Source organism: Seriola lalandi, unplaced genomic scaffold, assembly GCF_002814215.2.
Source record: "Seriola lalandi dorsalis isolate HSWRI2012SDOR001 ecotype SW California unplaced genomic scaffold, Sedor1 jcf7180002054598, whole genome shotgun sequence".
NCBI lineage: Eukaryota > Metazoa > Chordata > Actinopteri > Carangiformes > Carangidae > Seriola > Seriola lalandi.
The window spans coordinates 726,681-753,933 of record NW_019525151.1 but is presented as its reverse complement, the minus strand read 5'-3'; the positions used below and the strand labels follow the sequence as shown (position 1 = coordinate 753,933).

The 27,253-nt window shown below is 40.9% G+C and overlaps 2 protein-coding genes across 3 annotated transcripts in view; one reads left to right on the top strand and one right to left on the bottom strand.

Annotated features, from left to right (window-relative positions):
* Positions 1–25: 25 nt before the first annotated feature.
* rpl26 (ribosomal protein L26) lies at positions 26–4,066 on the bottom strand. Of its 2 annotated transcripts, none has more exons than XM_023419349.2 (4): positions 3,986–4,066; positions 3,098–3,269; positions 2,866–3,006; positions 26–191 (listed from the first exon to the last, which is right to left on the bottom strand). In XM_023419349.2, exons 2-4 carry the CDS (start codon positions 3,263–3,265, stop codon positions 63–65), a joined length of 438 nt encoding a protein of 145 aa, XP_023275117.1. In that variant the 5' UTR covers positions 3,266–3,269; positions 3,986–4,066; the 3' UTR covers positions 26–62. The 2 variants fall into 2 exon arrangements, with proteins under 2 accessions (XP_023275117.1, XP_023275118.1); XM_023419350.2 differs by having other exon boundaries at positions 3,991–4,059.
* A 734-nt stretch (positions 4,067–4,800) lies between these two features.
* ppp2r2ba (protein phosphatase 2, regulatory subunit B, beta a) overlaps positions 4,801–27,253 on the top strand; it is a 45,848-nt gene continuing 23,395 nt past the window's right edge. Inside the window, exon 1 of the mRNA XM_023419346.2 lies at positions 4,801–5,150. Within this exon, the coding sequence (XP_023275114.1) occupies positions 5,072–5,150 (79 nt within the window). The 5' untranslated portion in view covers positions 4,801–5,071. The remainder of the gene's footprint in view (positions 5,151–27,253) is intronic.

The window sequence follows — 27,253 nt, the reverse complement described above, 5'->3', positions numbered from 1 at the left end:
AAAACATGAGACAGACAAAGTGAGGTCCATTTACACAGTTTATTGATAGCAAAAGATCATTTTTACTCCTGCATCTTCTCAATGGTTTCCTCCTTGTATTTGCCCTTCTCCTTCCCATCAGCGCGAGATTTGGCCTTGCGCTCCAGGATCTTCTTGCGGTCCTTGTCCAGCTTTAGCCTGGTGATGACCACCTGCAAACAGAAAAAAATATGTTAATAAACAAGTCGTGAAATATTTAATCAGTGGTAACAATAATGTAAAGAATGTATGGAAATTATAATCCAATTAATTTAAATACCTATTTATATTCCTCAACACATTTCTAGTAACTAGACTATCAATGCATATTTTACACTAGTTATAAGGCCAACTGACCTCTTCAATGAATGTCAAAGAAAATTAAGCAATAAGTATGACCAATACAAGCAGATAATGTGCTATCCATAGAAGGCCTTGACTTCAGACTGAACATAAAGTGATCCCTTATGTTACAGTTAGGTGTGCTAACTAAAGATTAACTGATAATCCCTCCTCACAGTTCATTATTTGACTCATTGATCAGCTCATGAAATGTTAGAATGCTCATTTTAACAGTGAACATTATTTTTTTTTTATAGATTTTTTTGGCATTTCTGCTTTGTTTTATAGCGACAGTAGACATAGTGAGACGGGGGAAAGTGAGGGAATGACATGTAGCAAAGGGCCCTAGTTGGACTCAAACCCGGGCTGTTGCCACAAGGACTCAGCCTTAACACATGGTACGCACTGTACCAGGTGAGCTCAAGTGTGCCATTTCTATGGCCCCAGATGTTGTGCATGCTGGTTGAACAGTATGGTAAGCTTCATTACTGATATTAGATGGACCTGTGGCTTTTCTGCTAAGATATGTCAAAATGGCCACTGGCTGAGCCAAATGCTCTACTGGCAGCACCAGTAGTGCAGTTTGCATCGGTCAGTTCACATGTACATGTGAGAGCACAGCAAAATGTTGCTGCGTAGAATTTTCATCAATCACATCTGGGTGATTGTCAGTTAACGGCTTACTCACACCCCAATATTTAATACCATAAATGTTATGGTGGGATTAAAAGCCACAGCAGTTGGTGGAAAGGATGGACAGACTTTAGGACTGGCACGTTTGCTGCAGTGAGTTGAACAATAAGATTGTCACTGGACTAGAGTTCACCCAACAGACCTTTTTCACAGCAGAAACTGACTTGCCATAGTAGGGAAAGCACAGATGTTACTAATAACATTAACAATGGCCTCCTGTTCTATTCAAGTGTCCCAGTAAGTAATGACAGCAAGTCAGTGTGTATAATACCAGGACACTGAAAACTGAAGCAGATGAAATTTAGTCATTAATTTTACTTTGTACACCTGGGCCTCTTACTGTGACATGTCAGATCTGTGAAAAAAACCTTCTGCAATAAATACATTATTTAAAAAAAATAGTTGTTAAACTTTATGGGTTTGAGGCTGTATTTATATATAGTTGTGGACTGCATTATGCTGAAACCTTTCTAATTTTGTTTGCCTCCTTTATATATTTAGATGAACAGACACTTTAAAAACACCTACCAATATAATACAATGCATACAACACTAAATGTCAGCCTTAAAAAAACCACAGAATTTCGTTACCTTCTCTCTGACACTCAAAAATTCAACATTTCAAGATTAAGACACTGTAACATGGCTGTTACAGTGGACTGCAATACACTGCACAGGGGTTTCTACTTTTCTAGTCACTGTGTAACACCTTTATTTAACACCTTTATTTAACAAACTCATAACTGTTTACATTCTTGACTGCTTTCATACAACTTTTCACATGCACCTTCAGACACTACAGTAAAGCTGAACTTGAACCTGTAAAATTGTGTTTTACATTACTAATATTCAAATACACTTGTTAACCTGCTTTAGTGCTCAAAATTGGGAAGAACAGTTTCTCTCCTCTCAATTGTATGCTACATCAACATTATATTGCAGTTACAGTTAAGTAAAACAGCTCTTTTAATGTATTATCATTTCAACCTGACAAAGTTTAACATGTCATGCCGCTGTCAGAACCACAAACTGCTTTCTTGTTTATAGCCTTCACAATATTCATCAAAAATAAAGACAAACAATTAGCAGTTAATCACACTTACAAGATAAGGTGGTGAAAAGGATGGCTCAAGTCTAGATTTTTTGATGATCTAATAAAGGCTTCATGTAGAAATCTAGTCATCAAATGATGGTGAAGAACAAAGTATCTTGCACATGTACAGACTTTTGGACCTAGCTGGTGGACAAACCATTAAAAACACTTCCAATATAATGCAGTCCAACTCACCTGAACCACTAACTACAGTTGAATCAAAACCTCTCAGTAAATAGAAATTCAAAACTGTATTACATATCTTTCACCTGGTGGCTGATGCTAAGTTAAATCAATTTAAAAAAAGTTGTCAGACATTTTGAATCTAATGCTGAACATGACACACCACAGTTAAGTGCTGCTCCCCTGCTCCCACTCAACTGCAAAGGGCTTGCAGGGTCAGCCATGAAAAAAAAAAACGACATACTTAAGGAGCAGAGTAAAAGAGGACAGGTATAGTTCTCCACAGGAAAACTGTGTTTAACAATTAAAATTGCACCTCACACTTAGTGTGACAATCTTTATTTTCATGTCACACAACAGAGGCACAAGAACGTCCCTCTCAAATGTGAATCTTGAGCTGTTCGCATTCAACTTGTTTATAGGTTTGCATCCACTCTCTTCCCTATTGTAACCTACACTGTTGAACAATTTTACACCTCACTCTTATTTCCAGAGGCAGGCACACCCATTTAAGCATACACACAACTTTGTCTCACCTTGCTGGGGTGGATGCCGACATGGACTGTGGTTCCGTTGGCCTTTTCTCTCTGCACGCGCTCAATGTAGATGACGTACTTCTTCCTGTAGACCTGCACAACTTTGCCGATCTGCTGGCCTTTGTAGTGTCCACGGACAACCTGTTTGTAAACACCACAAACATGTCAAACATGTGCAGCTTGCACATTACACACCAATTGTGACAACTTTCAGCAATCCTGAGTACAATACCTGGACTTCATCATCTTTGCGGATGGGCATGGACCTCACATTGTACTTCTGACGAAGCTCCTTGGACAGAGGAGAAGACATGATCTTCCTCCTGATGTGTGAGGGGGCATTGAAATGCCTTTTGCGGTTCTTGCGGCGGGAGGATGTTACAAATGGATTCAGCTTCATGATGCTGTAAGCAAACAAAACATACAGGTTGTTACCCAGTTGACACCAACCACATTATCATGCTAGAAAAGCTGCAGTTCATTTGACTTGTATCGCTCTTACTACTGAAAACGTGACTCTTTCAAGCACCAATGCAGTCGATTCAAGATTCTTACAAGCTTAAGAAACTTAATGCTAACAACCTGATGTCAGCAACAACACTGGCATAATGCTCTACATCAGTTTTTCACCTGAATCATGAAAACCAATCTTGTGCAACCAGAATTACAAACGCCCAAAAAGCCTACATTTGAAGTTTCCAAATTTTAGCTAGCTTCAAAACTGAATGCTAAGCTAACGAAATAACGCTAATGTGTTAGCATAATATAGCAGATAGACTGAAGCCACAGTTTTTCCCTAGCTCGGTAACATTGTCGAGAACTCAACATACTGAGAGAAACCCAATTAACTGTGAAGGAAGCAGAGTAATAATCGATAGCACCAGGAATCGAGCACCTTCATAACCCGTAGCCGACATGCGGATACTACCGGACCGAAAAGGGGGGCATGATAGTAAGAGGTTTTATTTACTTATCTATCATCAACATGAGATCAATATAGACCGTATTTTAATTGTGACCAAGTTTAAAACGTGTTTAGGCGTTTATACGGATTCACAGTGACATTAAAAGGAGGATGGATGGTGATACTTTAGTGAAATTATCTGCCAGCAATTCTTACCCTACCCTTTGCTCCTCTATGGCCGGCGGAAAAGAGACTCGAGATGTACTTCCGCTGGCATTAGTTCACACTCAAGTCTCGCGAGATCTCCACAGAGACAGGATAAAAAACACGAATAAACACTAAACATGAAACACGAGCACTTATGTGTATTCATATTAACATTTTTAACACAGCTGCGTGTAGGTCTAACAGTTAAATTCGACTTCTGGGGTAATTTTACAGGTTTTTGATCATCTTGACTTTTTTATGATCCTGTATTATTACAAAAATTTAAATTTCGATTTTACTTGCTTTCCTTTATAAACAGTCTTCACTTGTTTATTACTTGTTTTATTTTTGCGACATAACAATAACTAATAAGTTTGCTGTCTATATGACAGGCTATATGGCCAAAAGATGGCGCCAAACCCAATTAATCAATAACCTGGTCAGCAGCTGAAAACAAGTTTTCTCTATGATTCATCAAGTTTCGGCCTATGTTCATCACACACTGTGGTGTTAAACTTTTCTTTCATCTTAGGACGAAGAACTAGGAACATTATCGCAATGTCAAAGTAGAATACACGTAGCATTAATATTACCACTATACTAAAAATAAAATATTAAGCACCAATTGAGCAGTTAGGGAGTCATCTTAGCTACATCATTAGGTCACTCTAATTAGATGTATTTGCTCCTTTTACTCCAATAAGCTGACAAACAAACACGAGAGGGGTGTTTACACCGGCAGACCACGCATACATTGACCTCCCATCTGAGCGGACAGAGGCGACCCCCTGTCCTGCTCTCACTCAGACAACTACATTCACTGAGTGAACCACCGACACACAAGCGGAGGCGCGCTGACACCGTGCGCTGTTTGCTCCCCGGGCGGAGCGCAGTTTAACCGGAGCCTGCTGCCTGCCTGCCTGCGTTGTCTGCCTGCTAAAAGTGATGCTGTCATAGCCCCCTGCGCCGCGGACAGAGCCTCCTTCCCTTCCCGCACCCCCCTGGTTCTTCTGTGGCTGGCTGTCGCGGTGGCAGTGCGGATGTGGAGCCCGCAACGCAACGCTTTTCACCCGTCGGCAAGCATCGCAGAAGAAGATGAAATGTTTTTCCCGTTATCTCCCGTACCTCTTCCGCCCTCCGAGCACCATCCTGTCTTCCACTTGCCACACCGAAGGTAGGGTGGGACGCCGAGGAGGTTGCTTACCTTGAGCGTGTGTCATGAATGTTTGGGCTGCTTACTCCCTGACACATACAGTGTACATGTGTGCAGAAGTTAGACTGGCCAGTTGAAGGGCCACATAGCCCACTGCATTTTTTGTCACAGTGCATGAAGTTGGGGCCATTCTTAAATCTGGATATGGGGCAGATGTAAAGATTACTGATGCAAAGCATTTATATGTGTGTGACCGTGTGTCTGTCTGGTGTAGAGAGTAGCACTCCTTGTTTCACTCATTGTGCTTTCCTTAAAGCTAAAGCTGTCAACACACAGGCCTACAGCATGCCAAGAGAGACACTCAGTTTGTGGAGTTGCATGACAAGTATCTTCATTGCCCCTTACTCTTGGTTCTCTCGTACATGTCACCCATTCACACTTTGCTTATAGTTATTCGTTAGACAACATGCGTGGCAAAATGCCTTTTCTGGGACAGTATCAGGCTGTAATTCGCTCAATTAAGAGAAAGTAATTTCCTCAAAATGCCAAAACCTTTTCCATCTAACACACCCAGTCCAGAAAGAGTTTATTCCCTGGAGTTATAGAAAGTTAAAATGCTGAATTGAGTGAACTGACCCGGCAATGATAGCAATAAATGAGTTCATAAGAGCTGGTCAATTCATCCTGCAGATTGTGCTGTCAGACGGGGCAGCCTAAGAGGGTCTGCGTGTTTGTATAACCAGCCATTTACTAGGTCATAATGTGGAGACTGAGCCTCTGCATTATTTAGCTTTGCATGGTTGCCCTCCTTCCTGTGCACGCTCTGCCCTCTGGCACAGGATGGAAGATAGTGTCGTAGCCTACAATGTACATAGCAGTATGTGGTGGTCATAGCCAGGGCCCTTCACAGCCTGTAGAGCTGACCTATATGTAGGCCATATATTCAGTAAGAAGGAGAAACACATGAATGGTACTAAGGCATACTCACTCACTCACTCACTCACTCACTCACTCACTCAAGTCAAACAACAGAAGAATGATTGAAGATGATGTTTCAAGCATTATCAAAATAGAAATGTATGATAAAATGAATATAAACAAAAATGAATTAAAAAAATACAATACAAACTTATGTTAGGGTTTATATGTATTAATTCCATGTATCAATACAGTTTTTGTATCTTCATATGACTTTAAGGGTGTTAGAGATGTTTGATTTGTAAAAGAAAAGGTAGAAAACTACTAAAGGATTTCAAGACTTTAGATTTGACAAGGTAAAATTTATTCAACAAAATATGAAAAATAACAATGTATTAAGAAGAACTACTGTTGAGAAATTATAATCATGTCATTTAAAACATGTGTAAGACTCGTTAAAGAAACTCGTCCTTGTCTCAATATCTGTGACAAATTGTCATGATAACTTGGCCAATAAATCTTCATAGCAAAAGCACAGTATCTTAAAGTAGTCAAAGTGTTATCTCCATGACAAATTCTGTTCACCAAAGATGACTATAAAATGTGGTTGAAAGCTCTGGAAAAAGCTAGTCAAGCTTGAGTTTTGTCGAAGAACGGTTTCCAAGGTCAAACATGAACTTTCACATTCAATCATTTCCTGGTACACACGGACACCTCTGGTTTATGTTTTTACTGTTACCTGCTGCCTGAGCTTGGTTTAAAGCTAATGTTTGATGTGGCATTGAAATCATGGGCGCAGTCAGGTCTCTGCTTCTGTTTCCCGAGCATTTGAATCATAAACAACTAAACGTGAGCTCCGAGATGTTAAAAGGTGAGGTCAACAAACACAATCCGTCTCTCTCTCTCTTTCTTCACACCCACTCCCTCTCTGGCTCTCAGTCCCTCTGCCTGAGATAAGGGAGCGGTATAATAGAGGAAGTGATAGATCAGTAAACATGGAGCTGCAATGCCGAGCCACAGTAATACGATACATGATCCTGAGCTGCTCTCCGTGTGGAGAAATATGAAACAGTTGTACGCGAGAGTGAGAGATGTTGAGTCTCATGTGCTGGAGGCCAGCAGGGTGTGATGACACAGCAGATGACCTTGGAAATATGATGTGTAAAGAGGACACAGGTCATCTCCTCTGCACGCAATCTACGCCATGCACATGTGTGATTTAAAGAAAGAAGGAGAATAGTGTGTGTGCACAAATCAATGCATGGCTGTTTGCTTTGGGTGGAAGCTAGTGCCTCAGTGGTTGTTTACGTGTGTGTATGCACTTCCTGTCGTGACCTTGTTACTGCCTTCTGCCCTTCCGTTAGACCTGCTGGTCTTGAGGAGGCTGGTCAGTGCACCGCTCTCGTCCTCTCAAGCCCCCTCCTTCCCCCTCTTCAACATCTCCCAGCATTCATGTCTGCTGCAGCTGAGCAGAGTTCACCCCAGGGAAGATGAGTGTGCAGTTACCATGTTAGTGGAAAATACATTATATAAGCCCTGTACTGGACCATGGTGTGTGTGTGTGTGTGTGTGTGTGTGTGTGTGTGTGTGTGTGTGTGTGTGTGTGTGTGTGTGTGTGTTCTCTTTGTTTATCTGGGCCATTGTGGAGAGTAGTGTGCCAGCATCACTCGGATTCACCTGGGTCCAGTCTCGGAGGGATACACAGCCAGCTTTTGACCGCCTGAGTCTTTTAAATGTGTGTGTGTGTATTTGGGCTCCTGTGTAAGTTTGCATGAGTCTCCATGTGGTTTTTCTATATTTTTTCTGTTATTTTGTCCCCTGGTGTTCTCTATTCTCCCATTTCACATTAGTCCGTCAGTTCTGGTGTGATGGATTAAGTCTTAAAGGTTTCTGATGTGTGTGTGTGTGTGTGTGTGTGTGTGTGTGTGTGTGTGTGTGTGTGTGTGTGTGTGTGTGTACGTGTCTCGCTTCTGCTGTCTTGTGTTTGAGTCAGGGAAAAATGTGCGTCCCCATCTGACACCTTGCCACATCTCATGCTGCCATCAATCAACAGAGCCAGCCCTGCCTCAGCTTCCTCATCTTCCTCCTTTGTGTTGCCGAGGGAAACTCTGTGATACATTATTTGTTGAGTGGGACAGAAAAAAAGCAGAATAGAGTACCAAATATTTAAGATCAGATCTGTGTCAAAGAAGTCTTTGTGATTAATGACTATAGTTGACATTTGTCATGTCTTGTGGCGTGTGTGTGTGTGTATTTGTAAATTTGTATCTGTGCATTTCGCTTGTGTTTTATTTATAAGAAGAGCAGTGAGCTTCTCATGGCAGTGCCTGAGGGGGACTTCTGTCGGTGTTTTGACAAAGCGTGACACTGAGTTGGAGTTTTGTGGGTGAGGAACAACAGCCTAGGTCTGTGTGTATGTGTGCCCTTATCATACATCCCGCAGTGTTGTTGTTATCCTGACAGACACCCACTTCACAGCTCAGAACACACTCCGCGCAGTCGTCCCGTCCTTGCATGCCGCTGGGGACAAACACCCTACATACACACACTCACATAAGGCATCCACACACTCATACACGTGACTGTTCAGTCTAGTCTGGTCAGCTTTTCCGTGCAGAGGGTGGAAAGATGGGGGAACAAAGAGTTGCTAAAAAGGATACCACAGAAAAAGGGTGAGCTGAGAAGAAGTGGAAGTTCTGAGAGACCACTGTGTCTCTTGAAGTATTTAAGGTTGTCACTGTAGCCTATAGGCCAGTTTTCTCCGCTCATGAGCAGCTACTGCTTCATATTTCAAACTGGGGTAGTCTACCCCAGCAATTTAGTATTGCACTCCTGTGAAGTAGATTCAAAATACATTGTCAAAATTTCAGAAATATCCTGACTTTTAGTCTCTAGTATTAGGTCAAACTTCAAAAACACTGAATCTTACATTTTCCACGTAGCACAAGGCTAAATAGCATCCTTTGTTAAACTGGTAAATGTCCTTTAAATTCCAGTTTGTATCTCAGACTTTCTGTTCTCCATGCCCAAGCTGGGATAACCCTGATGACATCACTATGACATTATTAAAGTCACTTTCTCAAACTATAGAAAACATCATGCAACTGTTTTCAGAGGCTGGATTCCACTGCCCATGGCAAGTAAACTGTACCTGATTTGTAAAATCAGTGGAGTGGCCCTTTAAAGTGGAATACACATGCACAAGTGTCTGGGAAGACAAACATCTGCTCTGCTGAAGTGCACTAGTGCAAGACACTTTGCATACTTGCTTCAGGTGTCCTGCAGCAGCAGCAGACCCTGTGGTGCGATTTATAAGAAAAGACAGTTACCCTTCATGGAAAAAATGAGAATCAGAAAATAAGAGATTTGTCTCTGTTTTTAGAAAGGATCGATTGAAGCAGTATTATTGTGACATTCATTTATAAGTGACTTTTCTTCTCTTCTTTCTAAAATCAATTTCTGTTTGCAGGAGAGACGATGATTAGACTGTAAAGGAGCTGAAGAAAGTGTGCTGGTTGTTCTGCATCATTGTAGCTGTCATATGAATTCAATCAAATCATCCTTGTAATGTAGTAAACTTTAAAGCTGCATTAATTCAGACTTTTATATAAACAAAGGATCAAATGACTATGTGTAACGTAAAAGGCGTCCCTTGTAGTGATGAAGCTTCAAAGAATAATCACCCGACAGTTATGCTGAGCTCAATGGAGTAATTTACTATCTTTTCTCTCATTGTTTTGGTTTTATGACTTTACTATTTTGGTTCACCCTCACCCATCTCATCAGTGTCGCTTCCTGCAGACAGCTGTTTGTTTTTGATAAAACCATTGTACGCTACCTGCCCAGCCCCAAATGACAAAAAGACAAAATTAGCCACTAGCTGGTAAACATACGTGGAGCATTTAGAGCCAAACATTATTCTCATGCTAATGATGCTCCGTGTCTGCTGGTTGTACATAAGTGTATTCTAACAATTTTGCCACATCAACTTGAAAACATTTTCAGCTTGTTGTGACCCCTGCAAGACGTCAAAACATCAATTAATGTAGGTTTAAAGGACCATATGATTTGTCATGTTTTAACTAAGTGATGCACAGATCCATTACACTATACATTACATAGTCTATGATATGGTGTGTACCCTCCTGAGGCTAACAGAGGAAGCTAACAGTGACATTGAGTGCAATGGGAATTAGCCATTCCAAGGTGGAGGAGAAGGAGAGAAATGCACACAAAATATCATGTTAAACATTATTGATGGGTAAGGTTAAAAATGTATGAATATATTTAAACATTAGTTTAGTTCCTAGCAGTTTCTCCCTTTCATTCAACTGCATTGCAACATGACAATGATGCAAGTTTAACGAACAAGACCAGGTGACAGAAAGTTCATGGTGATGAAGTATGTACTTATGGGCTATGCAATAGTCATTTTCATACTGAAATGAAATGAAGGGAAACAAATGGGTGCCTGGAGGGAAGGAAGTCAACATAAAAGCTGATGGTATGCTTTGGAAAATGGTGAGCAGTTAAATTGTGTAGTGGGCTAAAACGTGTCCTTTGAATCCCACCAGGTGGATCTCAGGAGCCTGTGGGAACTAAAATGAACGTGAGATTCTCTTCAACAGTGAGACAAAAACACCATAACGTATCAGTTGCTTTCTCGCACAGCACTCATCCGCAGTCTCACTTTACCACAAACACTTCCTGCTAGGTCTCTACAGTGAGTGTACACGAAAACAAGGAAAGAAGAGAGCAATCACAGTATCACTGAGACTCCCTTCACTCTTACAGCCTCACAGGAGGTAGAGTATCATTACAGCGAACATAGTGACGCAAGTCATGTTCCCTCTTACCTATCACTGATTCACAACATGTAGAACTAGTGCAAATGTTTCACCTCCAGCCTTTAACTTAACGGTGTGCCCCAGTGTTTTGAACCCCCTGTGTTATACAGCATCGACTAAACCCTTGTTGGGAACTATAGAGCCAGACAAAGAGGCTCCTTATCGAGCTGGACTGCTGGGCCTTTGCTCTAGCTGGCAGGCTGCAGCATAGAAGCACCGCCACTATTGGGATTGGGGTATATATATAGAACATCAGGATGGGCTTCCTCTTTCTCTCAGGCTCCCTCTCTACCCATCTGTCTCTGCGGTTGGATAAAAGGTCCTGATGGGTTGAGTGAGACAGGTTACTGCAAACAAATTCACATCGCTGCAATAAAGTGAATTCCTTAAACCCTGATGTTTAGCAAAGTCTGTACATCTTGTTTCTTCTTTTCTTTTTTTGCCTTTAAAAATAATGTTAAATCAGTGTTTAGGAGCAAATGTAGTAATGAAATAAACAGTAACTGAGACACATTTCAACACACATTTTGTTTGAATTAAACATGGTTCCTATATGGAGCTGTCCTGTTTTTGTATTATAATACGATTGAAATTAGACTAACTCAGGCTAAGATATAACAAGTGTTCAGCATACCCAGGTGATTCACATGGATAAAAAGCTTCTCGTTTGCATCGCAGTGTTTTTGAGTTGTGTGAAGTTAGACTGGAAGAATAGACTAGGTTGGATGAAACTTTAATGAGGTGGTGCAGCAGTGGAGAAGAGGATATAATGCTGAAGGGAAGAACAAATAGCACAATAATAAAAAACAAAGTGTTACAGCAGCTACACTACTCATCTGAAACAATGCAGCAGAAAGAAAAACAAATTCACCAATATTTTTGGCTTTAGGCAAGATATACTGAAAGCCTGTGCACTGCAACTGTATTTAAATTTCCCTGTGTTGGGAGAACATATATACAGAAGTGCCCAGTTTAGTTTCCCAGCAAGGGGCACATAGAAACTGTGACTTGAACTTATACACTGCGATGGAGAGCGCATGAAACTATTTAGCAAGGAAGCGAGCAGAGAATGTGAAATAGATAGCTACAAGTAATGGATAAAACATCCAAGCTTCTTCCCTGAGTGGCAGTAGCACAAATATAGACTGGATCAAACCTATTGAAAAAGGCTTAGTAACCACAATGTCCACTTTTTACCGTATCCACTTCTAAATAATACATACTGTCAAAGCAGCTATAATTAACATTTTTACATTACCAATGGATCAAATGACTACGTGGAGCAGCCTGTAGGGATGAACCCATGGAGAGTAATCACCAGGCTCAGCTCTACGAAGCTTAAAGTGTCTTTCATCTTATTGTTAAGAATTTTCCAGCCTGAAACTTTATGTTTTGGTTCAGTCTCAGTCATCAATTGTTTCCAGGCACAGCAGGCTGCTGCCCAGCAGCAAACTGCAGACAAAGTTAGAAACTACTCAGTTTTATTTAGCAGCAAAAGAGGTGAATATTTCCATCGGGAGGAAAATATTGGACTGTATTTGCCAGTAAGACAGACACACAACTTCAGATGAATGCTAATGTTGCTCTGTGTCTGCTGGATGTGTAAATAAGCAACAGGTGGTTAACAAGTTAATTAAGCCCCCAAGCGACTAAAAATCAGTTGTATGTATCTGATTAAAAATTCAATAAACATATTTGGAACATGATCTGTGGTGTCATTTACATCAGACAAAAAAGGCTGAGAAGCATTACTCTACTAGATATTTTAGTACATTAGTCCCATGACACTTTTTGGGTGTGAAAACGATGAGTAACACTTCCCTCCATAGATGAGAACTATGGTTGTACTGGGCATGTCCCAGATGTGTAAAAGTTATACATGTGATGCAAAATGTTCCTGACCAAGAACATGCACTTTCTGTTGTCTTCCTCAGGATCAATATGAGTCAATAATAAAGTAAGATTATTGATAGAAAGGCAAGAGAGTACAGAGCCCCAGACACGTTCCTTCTCTGATGTGTCTGAGCTCCCCTGAGCTAGCTAACATTGGTGTTCCCTGGAGGTGTGGGAGAGGGCAAAGCCAGAATAGGTTTCACAGGAGCCCTGAGACAGATGAGCAAAGACCCACACTGTCCTGACTCAAGTCCTCTAGGAGGAGCCGCCGAGGTGGTCTGAATTTCATTTCCTTTGCTTCTTTCACACCTATCGTGGGTTTGTAGGATAGTCAAAGGGCAATACGGAGACATCCAAACGAATAATAACTTACACGTAATAATAACTTACATGTATACCCAACTAAGATGCTCCACAAAGTCAAGGGGTGCAACTTGAAATGAGAGATAACAATGCCATCTGCTCTCAGGATTGTGGCCAAACAAAGTCACTACGAAGGGTTTATTTCAGCTGCCCGTTGAAACCTGACCATACCCACCGAAATGATGGCTGTGATCCAATTAGGCTATGGCTGTGATCGCTTTGGGTTCCCTTTTATGGTTTCCCAGCATAGTTTTTCAATAGCCCTCTGAAAATAGCCATCCATTGTTGCAAAGTCATCACAGTCCTGTTTGTAAAGAAATACTGAGTAATCTGGTCGATATGGAGCAGGGATCAAAACCAAAACATAGTCTGGAGCAGAGATGACTACAGATAGAAAGCTCGATGTGAGGCGTTTGCTGTGTTTTCTGTCTGTCAGCACCTTGGACAGAGGATAGTAGTGTGTGTTTGTGTGTGTGTGTGTGTGTGTGTGTGTGTGTGTGCTTGTGTGTGGTCCAGGTATTACTCATTTTGTGAGGACCTAAATCTGTTTACACTGTCTGGGGACTTCTCTTCCTTATGGGGACAAAAAGCAAGTTCCCAAAACATAAATCATTCGATTCCAAGGTGCAGACATGTTTTAAGGTTAAGGTAAGGTTAGGGTTAGTTAGAGTAAGGTAAGTAGTAGGTATGGTTAGAGGTAATAAATGTCAAAGACAATGTCCTCTGAAGTCATGAAGATATGACTGTGTGTGTGTGTGTGAGAGACAGAGAGAGACAGGGACAGATACTTAATCACTCCTCATGCCATACTGTAGTGAAGGCTTCCACTGTTCTGTCTCAATGGTGTTCTACACACCAGACATGGCACTGGATAAATAATGTAGCCCAATGCTACTGTATGAGGCAGCAGACAGCAGCAGTACATGAAGTACCAGCCTGTCTCTCATTCTCTCATTTCTTTTTCACTCACCCACAGTCCCCATCCCTGCACAGACACACACACACAAACACACACACACACACACACACACACACACACACACAACTCTCTGAATGGATAGATAGCACATGATGCCACATGATGAGTCATTAATCAGCAAATCAATTCTCTCTCCATCTGCTTCAGTCTTTTTATATTTTTGTGTATCTAGTTTTGGACTTATAATATTCATAACTGGTGATAAACAGCATCTATATGCAGCTCACTTACACTGAATCATACAGCAGGACACACTTTATTCATAGCTGTTCTTGTTATGCAGGAAAGGAAGCTGGAGGGGTTCCCCTGCGTGAACTATATTAGTCATCAGCTATGCCCATTTAAACCAGTATTATACTCTATGGACTACTTGTAAGATTCAGGAAGTAGTGCTGACACAAAAAAACAATACAGTTTCATATCAGCAGTCATACAGACGTACCATCACATAGTAAACCAATTACAGAATGCCTTTCTTTTGTCAAAGCTTCTATGTCTGCCTTTTATCTTTGGAACGCAAGTATTTTTGACCAGAAAATTACTGCTAACTTGTCAATATCTTCTATTTTGTTGTGATAAATAGTTTAAATTTAAGCTCTTGAATTGAAAATAGAGCTCATATATTGACAAAGACCTTGGCCATTTTTGTAGGAAATTATCTTCTAGTCTCTATTCTACAGCCAGTTACATAAAGTTGTATCTAGGAACAATTAATATCACAGTCCTTTAATATCTGCCAAACTCTCAAAGTCCATGGTGCTGTATATATTCCAGATATATGCAACTTAAGCAAACAATGCCTTTTTAGTCATGCTAGCCATGGGTTCTTGGGACGGCCAATGTTCCACTAATATTTCAGTATCTAAAGGATGAATAAGCATGAAATATGGTACAGACATTCATGCCCTCCATAAGATAAACTTTATTTACTTGACGATTATATACTTATATACTTTGGTTTATGCCCAAATGTCTATAATGCTAATGTCGCTCCCATCTTTAGCTGTATGTTGTGTTTAGTGCTAATTTTCAGATGTTGCTTATACCTTTATATTTATGGTGAACATAATAAACATGCTAAGCATCAGCATTTTAGCATCGCAGTTGCCAGTTAGCATGTTAGTGTGCTGATGCTAGCACTTACCTGAAAGCACAACTGTGACTAAATACAGCCTCAGATCCATTAGCATGATTGTTGTCTCTAGTCTTGTTAGCATGTCATTGTTTTATCTGCTTGATTGACCTTAGCTGTAAATACTTTATCTGAATTAGACTTTCTCCTGTTGGTTAATTAAATTGTTTTGGCAAAGAGCCATGTTGACCAGCTTTGTCTCACTGGAACCCAACCAGATTTTAAATCCCACCACTAACACCATTAACCACATTCTGGATTCACTTCTCCCTCTCCTCCAGTGGGATTATGCAGACGTGACAGAGTGAGACTCAGCGGGATCAGAACTTGTTATCTCATTTGCTCGACATATTCACAGGCAGGCTCAGGAGACGAAGGATCCCGGACTGATTTCAGTCAGAGGACAGGAACTCCTACATTTAAAAAAAATAAAAAATGAGTGCAGATTTTTTTCCAACACAAATGAAATATGATAAGTCTAATAAAACCTTTGGGTCCAGTGTTTCCCACAGGTTGAGAATTTACTTGTGGTGGTAGGTGGCACGGCGATTAACCACTGTGCATGCAGAGTCATGCAGTTTAGAGGGGGAGACTATAACACAAGTCATTTTCTGTATCTACAATTTACAGATATAGAAGCTAGCTAGGCGGCTGCGTACAAAGACACCTTTAGTCTCCAACCAGTTACTGCAGTTCAGACAACTCAGACAGGTGTTTAGTTTGAAAAGAGTGACATTAGGTGTTTTAATAAGATTTACATAAAACTGAAACCCAGTGATTTTACCTACCAGGGCGCTACCTGCCCACACAACCTCAACGCACTGTAGATTAAGAAAACACATGCAAATAGACAAAAAAAAAGCAAATTAAGAAAAAAATCCTCATCAATTTGACAACACATGCATTGCAAACACACACAACCTAATAGACAAACACACCGCAAATGTACACAACACAACCAAATACAGAAACACGTTGCAAGAAGTACAGATGACAACGGAAGTGTGAACCTGGGACACGCTTCTTGTTCAATGCTTTATGACTTTTGATGTTATTGGTTGACTTCTCATCACTGGTGTTGGAAAATGAGCTATTTGGTTGTGTTGTGTGTGTTTGCAGCACACGTGTTAATTTGATGAAGTTGTTCTCTAAATTTGCTTGTGTTGAAATGCACTGAGGGCTCTTGGCCACTGTCCATATATGGGAAATGTTGGCGTCACAATGTGGGAAGATCGTATCAGAACGGTAAGTGTAGTTATTTGTTTATGTTGTTTGTTGTAACTGGCAGTGGCTGACACAGTGTTCGTGGCTGTGCCAATGCAAACTCTTGCTCTCTGCACTGACAAGGTTTCAGTGACCAGTGAAAGAGCAATGTGTGTCAAGATGGTTAATGGAGGAAACACAATAGACACTCAGCCACACGTTTGAGCCTCAGTCAGATCCAGACTCAGGAATTTGCTGAGGAGTGAGGAGTTGGTTGTGGCTCAAAATCTGCAATGAGGAGACATATCAGAACGGTTAGCGCAGTTAGCATCTTTTATTTGTTAATGCTGTTTGTTGGTTCGCAACTGGCAGTGGCTGATACAGTGTTAGTAGTTGTGCTCATGCAAACTCTCTCCCTCTGTATTGACAAGGTGTCGGGTTTATTTTGCCCGCACATAGTCCCCGCAAGTTGACAGGATTTGTTTCCTTAGTTATATGACGTATGAATCCCCGGCTGTCTGAATCCATTTTTATGGGACTCATTGGTTCACTGCAGCTAAGGTGGAAATACTCAGTCATGGTGTTGACATTATTTCGTTCAGGATATATCTTTAATTATACAAAAAAACACTATATGGACATGTTGACAAGGTTAAAAACTTGATTTTCATTGGAGGGGGTCTTTAAAATAGACATAAACAGCCACAGGTAATTTGATACTACCTTTACAAAGAGAAAAACTGTTTATCTGAAAGATTGTCCAGACTGAGATCTATTACCCATTAATATACAAAAACTTAATATGAAGTGCCAGATCATGTGGAAAGTGCAAAATTATGATTGAATATTAAAAGCTGACAAAATAAAGTCACTTTGTACAATAAGCTATTACTTTATTTAATATTCAACTTGACAACATTAACCTTTAAATGAAAGATCTCACAGTCCTATGTAGCAGCCATAGTTTGACTTCTAAAATGTGTTGGGCAGAGAAACTTTGTTCCCATTCAGTTATATATGAGCTTTGTTCAGTTTGTTCTCAACCTTGGCTCTTTGTGATTAGCTCACATTGATCTGACCAAATGGCTCTGTGACCCACCTAGCATAAAATGTGTCTGGAGGCCTGGTGTGTGACAAAGTGCAATACTGAGCCTTAATTAAGTTTCCCACCAGCAGCCAATTTAACGCTTGGAAATGACTAACAATAAATGTTTCTGAGGGCCAAGACCCGAGATGGCTAGACCCAGATCGTGAGAGGCGTTCAGTTTTTTTCTTTGGTTTGTAATGATCTTCACATACTCACACAAGGCCTGCCCAAAGAGTCATTGAGCTGAACTAGGTATGTAGAAGCCACTTTGGCAAAACTACTTGGAAATAAAGCAGCTCAGGAGAGCAGAACATTACAGTGATTTAGGTAGCTGCAGACAGTGGGGTGTATTTCAGTGAGCCCATCTGGCCCGTTTGAAAGTGTTGCTGAGTCTAAGAGAGGCGGTCAGGTGGTAGAATACAGAGAGTGATGGATGGGGTGATGGATGTGGGGGGAGGGGGGGAAGATGAGAGTGCAGATTTGGGGGGAAAAAGGAGCTCTTTTCCAGCAGAGCTGAATCTCAGGCTTGGCTGCGGCACACTGCTCTGCCTGTTTTCATACCAAGCACTCAGCTCTGGCTCCTAACCAGCTTCAACTCAACCAGTGTTTCTGATCCCCACAACCCACCCGCTCACTCTCTTTCTCTTTCCTTCTCTGATAATTTGGCTCACCCCTCCCTCCCCCCTCTTCATCTTCCTGACTCTCATTCACTTCCACTTTCCTTTGGCTCGCTCCTTTCAGTTTTTCTTACCTTCACTTTCTCTTTCTCCACCCCTGTCGGGCCTTTTCTCCAGCCTTCCGGTAGTACAGAGGGGTATGGGATATTACCTCCAGGTTGCCATAGTGACACTTTGTGTCCTGATGTCATTAGTATTGACGGTGTGCAGCTAGGCCAAGCTGTCCTGGCACAGGGGCTGTTTACTGTTTACCCCAAACTTAAACCATTCACAGTGAGATTTGTGCGTGACTGTGCATGTGTGTGTGTGACATCACAATTAAGACTGCCTGATTGTTACTATTTTACATTCAGATAGGGATAACAATGAATGAATAAGCAATGGATAGAAAAAAGTGTTTAATTTGTGATTGTCTGATGAAAAAGCTTTTAGTGTGAAGCAGCAGGGTCTGATTCCAGGAGCTGGACTTGCACCAGGGAGAGGCTTGGCACAGGGGAAATGGCTGTTTCACGAAGAAACATCCCCTCTGTCTCCTTGCTCACTGTATGATTACTGAAGCGTGTCTGTAGAGCACAACTCCCGGCTCGACTCCCCATCTCGTTCTACGTTTTTCTGGTTGCTTCAGTGGCTCGTCTGTCTGAGGATACGGACGCCCCCTTAGCACCACTGCCCTCAGAAATGAATGTATGTTTGCTCCTGTGCCTGCGTACATGACCCCATACATCTGTGCTGAATACTCAGATCACAGGGCTGCTCCCATGTCTCCACCTCTCACAGCTTGTTCATCTCAGAGCTCTCCTGCAGGCCCTCAGCTGGCAGGTTGTGTCTTCTGTGTTGCCAGAGTAATTAGTTCTGCTTGGTGTCTGCAGCCAGGGGTGGACAAAATATGGATCCCATATTGACGCTGTCACATCACATGCAGGGTGTGCACGTCGACAGCGAACACTTTCGACACATGCACAAACATGAGCTTGTTCCTACATACATAATACAAAATCCTCCTTGGATTGTCCTCTTGTAATCCTTCATGTAGCCAGAAAATAATGGCTGAAGTATTGCCTTGGGATAGAGAAAAAGACACTTCCTGCATTGACTGAAATGTGAACCAAGCCTTGCACACACACACACACACACACACACACACACACACACACACACACACACACACACACACACACACACACATTTTGAGGGACAGTCCATTAGTGTCCAGCTGATACCAAAGGACTGATACTGAAAACAGCTGATATTTGTTCATCACAGATAAATCCTTATTGATGTATGTGTCTGGTGAATATGTAAAAATAAACTAAAGTACTTAAAGTTTTAAAAGCTGTATTTTCATTCATATTTAGCCCTCATGTTTTTTAAAATCAAACTTGATATATTTCTGTTGTGTTTGTGCATGTGATTTATTTGTTTTCTTGGAGACATTTTGTGCCTTTATTAGTGAATCGACAGTGGAGAGCTGACAGGAAATGAGAAGGGAGAGGAAATGGGAAAGAGACTCAATAGATAATCCCAAGGGTTGTTGTTATATTTCCGCCTGTCCATAGGCCACAAAGAATTCCTTTCTAAAAGCTAATTCAATATAAGTGATGGGGGTCAAAGTTCAGGCATAGCCAATATAAGGCTTCTGCAGTCTTTGTTGGACAAGAGGTATCTTCCAAACCCTCAGTCTTTTATTGTGAAATTCCCTCATTATGCTTCAGCAGACAGTGTTTGCTTGTTGAGCCACTGTAGAGGGAGAGTAACACAAAGAAGGAACTTTGGACTAAAAAGACTGTAACTTTTGAAGATAGCCACTTGATTTGATCTCATACCATCTTCAGCTGAACTTCACAATGTATATTTACACAGAGCCAGGATGGTGGATTTTGTCCTCCATCACCTCCATTGGAATTGAAGTATGGGCAGGAGGAACAGTTAAAGCAAACCAAGCCCTTTCAATGCACTTATGTGCATGAGTATTGTTTTAAGACAGACTTTTATCTTTGGTTTGTCTGTTATTCAGATCCTGCCTCACTACATGTATTTGTCCTTCATAACCAAAAATGAAGGATCCTTGCCAAAAATATTTGTATATATCATATTCATTTAGTGTCAATATTCAGTATTGATGTACACATTGCATTGACTTATTCTGCTTTTCTCTTACTATTGCATGTAATATTTACTTTTGCCAGATGGTGGTGCTCTAAGATTAGCTCTTATATGACCAAAGTGCTTTTGCTCATTCAAGCTCTACTTCCTCCCTATAGGAATATGTGTATACTTTATGATGGATGGATGGATGGATGGATAGATAGATATATAGATAGATAGATAGATAGATAGATAGATAGATAGATAGATAGATAGATAGATAGATAGATAGATTTTAGAATGAAAAGACATTAGAGCCCATTAAATATTAAGACTTTAAAATGTATATAATTTCATTGTTTCATATTACCTGTGCATCATTTCTCATCAGAAGAAGAAAGTGTTTTTGACAGACAGCCAGCATGATAAACAGACAGATGGACGAACCACTTTCGCCAGCCAGTATGCTCACACTCTGCTATGACAGAAATGGCGAGTCCCTGAGGCTACTTCGCAACAGAGACCCCTCATGCCAGATCAATAAATTGAGCAATAAAAATTAAGCCCTGTTCAAATGAGAAACTGGCTGCGTGAGCCCATCGACATGTTTCTATTAAAACAAGTGGCATGACTTTATTGTCACAGTGGTAGGAGCTGATCCCACCTTAACCGCGTCTTCAAATGTGTGTGTGTGTGTGGGTGTGTGGGTGTTTGTGTGTGTCTAGTTGATAGAAAAGTGTAGATGGACAGCTTGCCACCCTGTGGGCACCACGACTACAGTCTATCTGTGATCCACGCTGGCAGCTGCTCTGCCAAATGGGATTTTCCTGGAGATTACAGCCTCTAAGTGTGACACGCTTGCATGTGTTTGTCTTTGTTGTTGACGGAGTGTGTGTGTGTGTGTGTGGACTATTGTAATAAAGCTGTGTGCTTTTTTTTTGTGTGTGTTTAAGTGTGTGTGGGAGGGGGGGTTGGGGCTGGGGGGTGTGTGTCTTGAACCGAGGTGCACAGAGAACATGTTCTGTTGTCACATGGGGCGGGTTGAAACATGACTGAATGGCTGCAGGGAACCCTCTCTGGCAAGCTGTACTGAGAAAAAGGGAGGGAACATGTTCAGATTCGGGGTCAGGCTTTTTGCACAATGCTGCTGTTCTCATTAGCAACATTAACTCTCCATGAATAGACACTGGCTGCCTGATCTAATGGTTACCTATATATGGCTGTTACAAGACAGGGTGATTTTATTGTCTATCAGCTGTTTAATGTTTAAGTTTCTTATCGTTTAAAGGGCCAAATACTGTAGCACTGTTCTTCTGCAGTGGATATGAATACGAGGGCAACAAATGAATATTTTCATCAATATGTTGATTATGGCTGAAACAGCTCACAGGTTATCCGATTCGTCAGTTGACAGAAAATTAATTGGCAACTATTTTGGTAAATCTTCCAGTTGAGAGGATTTTCTTCGTCTTGTGACAGTAAATGGATCATTTTTGTCTTTTGGACCATTGATTGGACAAAACAAGGCATCTGAAGACATTGACTTGGGCTTAAGAAAGCTGAAATTGACATTTTCCACTATTTTCTGACATTCAAAAGCCCAAACGATTATTAGATTTTTTGAGAAAATACTTTGCATATCAAAATGAAAATCTTTACTTGCAACTCTAGAGCAGAATATTTTCTCAATTAATCATTCCGTCCATAAAATGTAAGAAAATAGAGACAAATGCTCAATCACACTTACCCAGAGCACAAACTGGATGTCTTGTCTTGTCCAAATGCCAGTCCAAAACCTAAACAATTTCAATTTCCTATCATAAAAGACTAGCATCTACATTTAATCAAAATTGGGAATTTATTACCTGTGGATGTATAAATTAATTAATAAACTAATCTTTCTAGCTGAGTGTTGAATACATATAGAAAAAAATCATAATTTTCCATGGTTGTGTACAGTCCTGACATATAGCAACTAAAAGATGAAATATTTAGAGGGGAAACTCATATTGGTATCTGTAAACAAAGACAATTGTCTCACAGAGCTTCAAATTTGAATTGATAATGTGACTTTCGGAGCTGGTGCGTTGACAATGATACTGGCACTCAATGACTCAAGTTTTATTTAAACGTAGGGCAAATTGTAGGATGTCCGTTTATTCCAGTAAAATAATCGTTTGTGCTGATATAATGTCCTCAAAGTTGTTTAATTCTTTATTCGCCTGTTCAGTACTGCTACGATGCAGCTCCAGGACTGGTTTCATTGGTCTTATAAACTGCCACATATGAATTCCATTTTTAGGGTGGATTTTCCCTTTAACCCATTTCCGAGTCATTTTCTGTTTGCCTCAGCGTCTGCTCTGTGAAGAGCTGTCCACGGTGCTGAAAAATAAGCTGTGCACGGGTCCCTGGTCATGTATGGGGCGGTGGCTTTGTAGTCACTCACTAACCTGCTTAACCTACTTTCCACATTCATCTGTCCACAGAGAGGAAAGTGCTGTAGGATAAATATAGAATACTTAACAGCACACACGTTGTCCGTCCAAGCTTTCCGAGCAACACAAATGATACCATGCTTTGTTGTTTCTCCGTATCCTTTCTCTTAATGCATCACTGATCATTTCACTAATGAAATCCAGCCTCACTCCGAACATGAACTCCCCATGTTCGGCCCATTAACCCAACTGGCAGAAAACGTGTTGGGACGTGCTTGAACCTTTATTAAGATGAATGTGACCAAAATAATGACATTTTAAGATCTTAATTGTCCAATTGTGTGGACAGCTGTTGTGTTGCATTGCAATGCCAGTTCAATTGCAGTTTCCTAGCAACCAGAGAGGTACAATGCAATGATTTCTTGTTAAGTGGCATCATTTACTCTCAGCGAGACACGTCTCTATGTTCACACAATCAAATCTAAATTCACAATGTGTGCATGCTTCTTTACCTTTAGGCTACTGTTACATGGCTTTACTGCTTATACTGCAACAGAAAAAAACAATTGCAAGTGTGTATGTGTGTGTGTTTTATGATAAGGTGCCAGTGTAGCTATGTAGACATCCATATGGGTCATGTGTGTGTATCTGTATACCCTCAAGGTGTGGTGGAGCCTGTGAAAAAGCTGTGTTGCTACAAACAGAATCATTTCAGTTGATTAATTTTCACCCAAAATGCTCCGTCCTGTGCTAATCATTGTACATGCATTATTTCAATTAATTCATTATCATGGGAGACAGGGGTGGGGGTGGGGTGGGTGGGGGAGGAGGGTAAAGGAGAGTCAGGGGGAAACAGAAAATCCAATCCTGCTGGTCTGAAGTCTCTGTGCAATGGAGCATTAGTCTCATCCTGATGTAATTGGAATGACACCAAGAGTAAAGCCTGCTGATTTAGGGACAGCCTCTAGGCTTGATTTAATGCCCTCTACCAAAACTATACATCCATCTTTTTATCTTCCTCTGCTTGCCTCTCCCAGGCCCTCCGTTCTCCTCCGTATCCCTCCCCCACCCTGTCTTGCGCTCTATTCATTCTATACTGCCATGCATCTCCATCTGTACTCTATTAACAGTAGCCACGTTTTATTATTTTTAAATCCAGAAGGTTATAAACTCCCAGTGTGTATTTCCCGGCGTTTTACTAACTCCTTATGGCATTTAGACTCTTGAACAGCTGTGTTTTACTCTCACAGAGGTTATGTTTTAATATTGAATAAATATCTCCAGAGAAGAGTGCAAAGAAAGGGCAGACTAAGCAGGTGTATCCAGGCCAGGGTGCTGCATCCCCAGGGTTTGCTGCTGCTCAGTCCCCTGACAGATGGACTGCCAGGGCAATCCTATTACCCCAATGTGTTTAGCTGCTCTTAATGCCAGGTTGGGTTGCATGGCTGATGGAAAGCAATGAATGTTTTGGAGGGGGAATCTCATGCTACTGAATGATGATCATCCTGATTTGTTTGATAACACGGAGAAGATCTAAACCCAGTGAACAGGCAGTGAAAATTATAACCATGACGACTTTGTAGCTCAGCTGGTGCTCTCTGATACAGCTTGTCTCACTGAGGGATGTCATAATAAATCAGCTCAACTGCTAAATAGGATTTACTGTATATATTTCACACACTGGCCTCACCCCTGTCCAATAAAGATGAAGAAAGTGTTTTTTAAAGTTGTGTTTAAATGTTTTATTATGACTTAACTACCTTCAACCCTCTGGTCTCAAATTCTCTCAAAATGCCCTTTTTTGTAAAAAAAACATGTATTGGCCTATTCACATGCTAAATTATGGGATTTTTTGTGAACCTTGACCCGTCTTGAAAATAGCAACGAATGGCAAATCTGACTGAGACATTCAGTGACTGGACAATAAACCTTGACATGGATGAAGTGAGAGATTGCATCGGGTTGAATCATAATGCTGACTTTCACGCTTCTGTCACTGAAACCAAGTGTTCTTTAGTCAAAGTATTTCACAATTTTATCAAGCTTATTGTGTATCTGATATATAGTTAGGCACTACGATGTGTGTACTGTGCCTTGTAATTTGTCTACCGTCAGATATTTTGCCATATCATTTACATTGTGGTAGCTATTCTTTTTTAATCTCTGGCTGCGTTAAACCATTGTGGGCAATATTGTAAATCAGTCAGCAGGAATGCTCTTTGACATTATAAATCCATGATAGTGGGTCTACAAATGGCAATGTTTGTCAGTTAGTCCATCACTTTGGTCCAGACTGAAATATCGCAACAGCTATGAGATTGATGGCCATGAAATTTTGTGCAGGTATTAATGGACTCAAGAGGATGAATCCTAATGAACTTGGTGATGCTCTGACGTTTGAGTGACAGGATGACTGTCATCAGGTTAAAATTTGAATTTATCCAATACTTTAAAAGGAATGACATTCCTACCAGCCTAAGCTGTATTTTTTTTTTTGTTTATTGCTAATTAGCAAGTGTTAGCATGTCAACAAGCGAAACTACGATGGTAAACATGAGAATATACTTGCCCCACATCAATGAGATAGCATTGTCATAGTGGGCATGTTAGCACACTGACATTAGCATTTAGCTCAAAGCAACTTCTGTATGTTCCTAAAGGACAGCTTCATAAACAGTACAGACAGAAATGTTACTTTATCAGTAAGTACATTGATATCACAGTGTAAGATGTACTGTATTAGAGGATTTTCTCCATATAGCCCACTTTCAGAAGACGTGTGAAAAACAACTTAAAATCAAACCTTTTCACAAATGTATTCATAGGTTTTATTCCCTCATTTAAGAAACTATAACTTCTGATCATGGGTGCGCTGAAATACTAAAACTGTTTTATTTTTGCCATTTTATCCTAATATTCAAAGGAAGTCATTGTATCCATTTTGCAGAACCCATGTTCCTGTAGTGACATACAATTATGTTCCAAGGTACATGATCATAATGTCATACATTGATTTACCAAAACATATTGTTTCATTTATTTTCAGGGAATTAAAGATTTGATTTTTGTAAGTGTTTTGATGAAAAACAGCACACAACTGATTTTTTGCGAGTTACTGCAAAACAAGAAGTTTCCATTTTTAGTTCTTCCATTATTTATCTCAAAATATAATTAACAACTTAAGTAGATTTTGGATTGATCTGCCAAAACCTCACATTTGTTGGATTAACTAGATGAAAATAATCAATATTGTAGCCTATTTAAACCAGACATTATCCAGTGGTCAATATATAGTATTGACTACAATCCTGAGATATGAGAGCACTGCAGTGAAGGTGGAGTATAACTGCTGTGTAGCTGCTGTGTCGTCAAATATCTATACTATGTGTGTAAGCATGTGCTCATGTATGTTGCTTGGTATGCAGACAGCGTCTTTGCCGCCTGTGGCCCCACACCACCATCCCCAGGTCAAGCAATTACCACACATCAAGGAAAGCAATTGGGCATGACTAAAATATCATTGCCATGTGATTGTGTCCCTATGTTTGGTGCTGCTAGAGCCCAATTTAACCCACTTTGTCCATACGATCGAGGAGAATTGAGGACACGCTCTCCAATTCTGGTGGCCCCTAGAGCATTTCCTGCAAGTCTGACACACAGCAGCTGGGCTGGAGCCGCGCTGTCACTGGCCTCTCTTGCCCAATGGAGTGGGAGATGGGAAGTAATGAACAAGAGAAGTGAGGTAGCAGAGGAGAACAAGTGGCGGGAGCATTAAATGAGCCATGGGGTGCAGAAACTTGAGGTTTTTTGAGTAAAGGCTCTGAGAATATGTGTGTTTCAACCTGGGAACTCTTGTTAGGTCATGTGACTTTAAGAGCCAAACTGGTTTCCAATCAGTGCCGTTGCTCTGAGATGCTTTCTCCATGGCCTAGGAGCCAGTGTGGACACATTTTGAAGACTGACAGCGGGGGAATTGGGAGAGTGAAATGAAAGGGGGATAAGAGAGGAGATTGGCATATATGCAAAGGGAACGGGAGCGAGGCAGGGAGGGAGAGGGTGAATGTTATTAGAGAGGTAGCATTGATCCCAGGCCCTGGCTCAGGGAGCCTTCATTATAGAGTCAAATATGTCTGTGCCTTTAACTGCCACTCCTGCCCTTCATCTGTGTGTGTCTCGCTGCCTCATAACACCCCCCCCCCCCCAAACAAAATCTGACAAAACTGAACTACTCATCCATATGGCTTCCTCTAAATCCATTGTTTCACTGATTCCATTTCGATTTCATTCGGTCTTGGTGCTCAGCTGTAACTTAGCCGTAGTCTTTGTGGGAGAGGAACACTGTGTGTGTCTTTTGTCCTCGTACACCCTGTTTAAATATTGATAGAGATGGGAAACACCGCTGACCACTCAGTCAGATCTGAGAGGGTCAAGGATGGCAGAGTTTCCCTGCAGATTTCATTAGGGGAGCAGAGGACTGTAAATATGGAAGCATGTGAATCACAGAC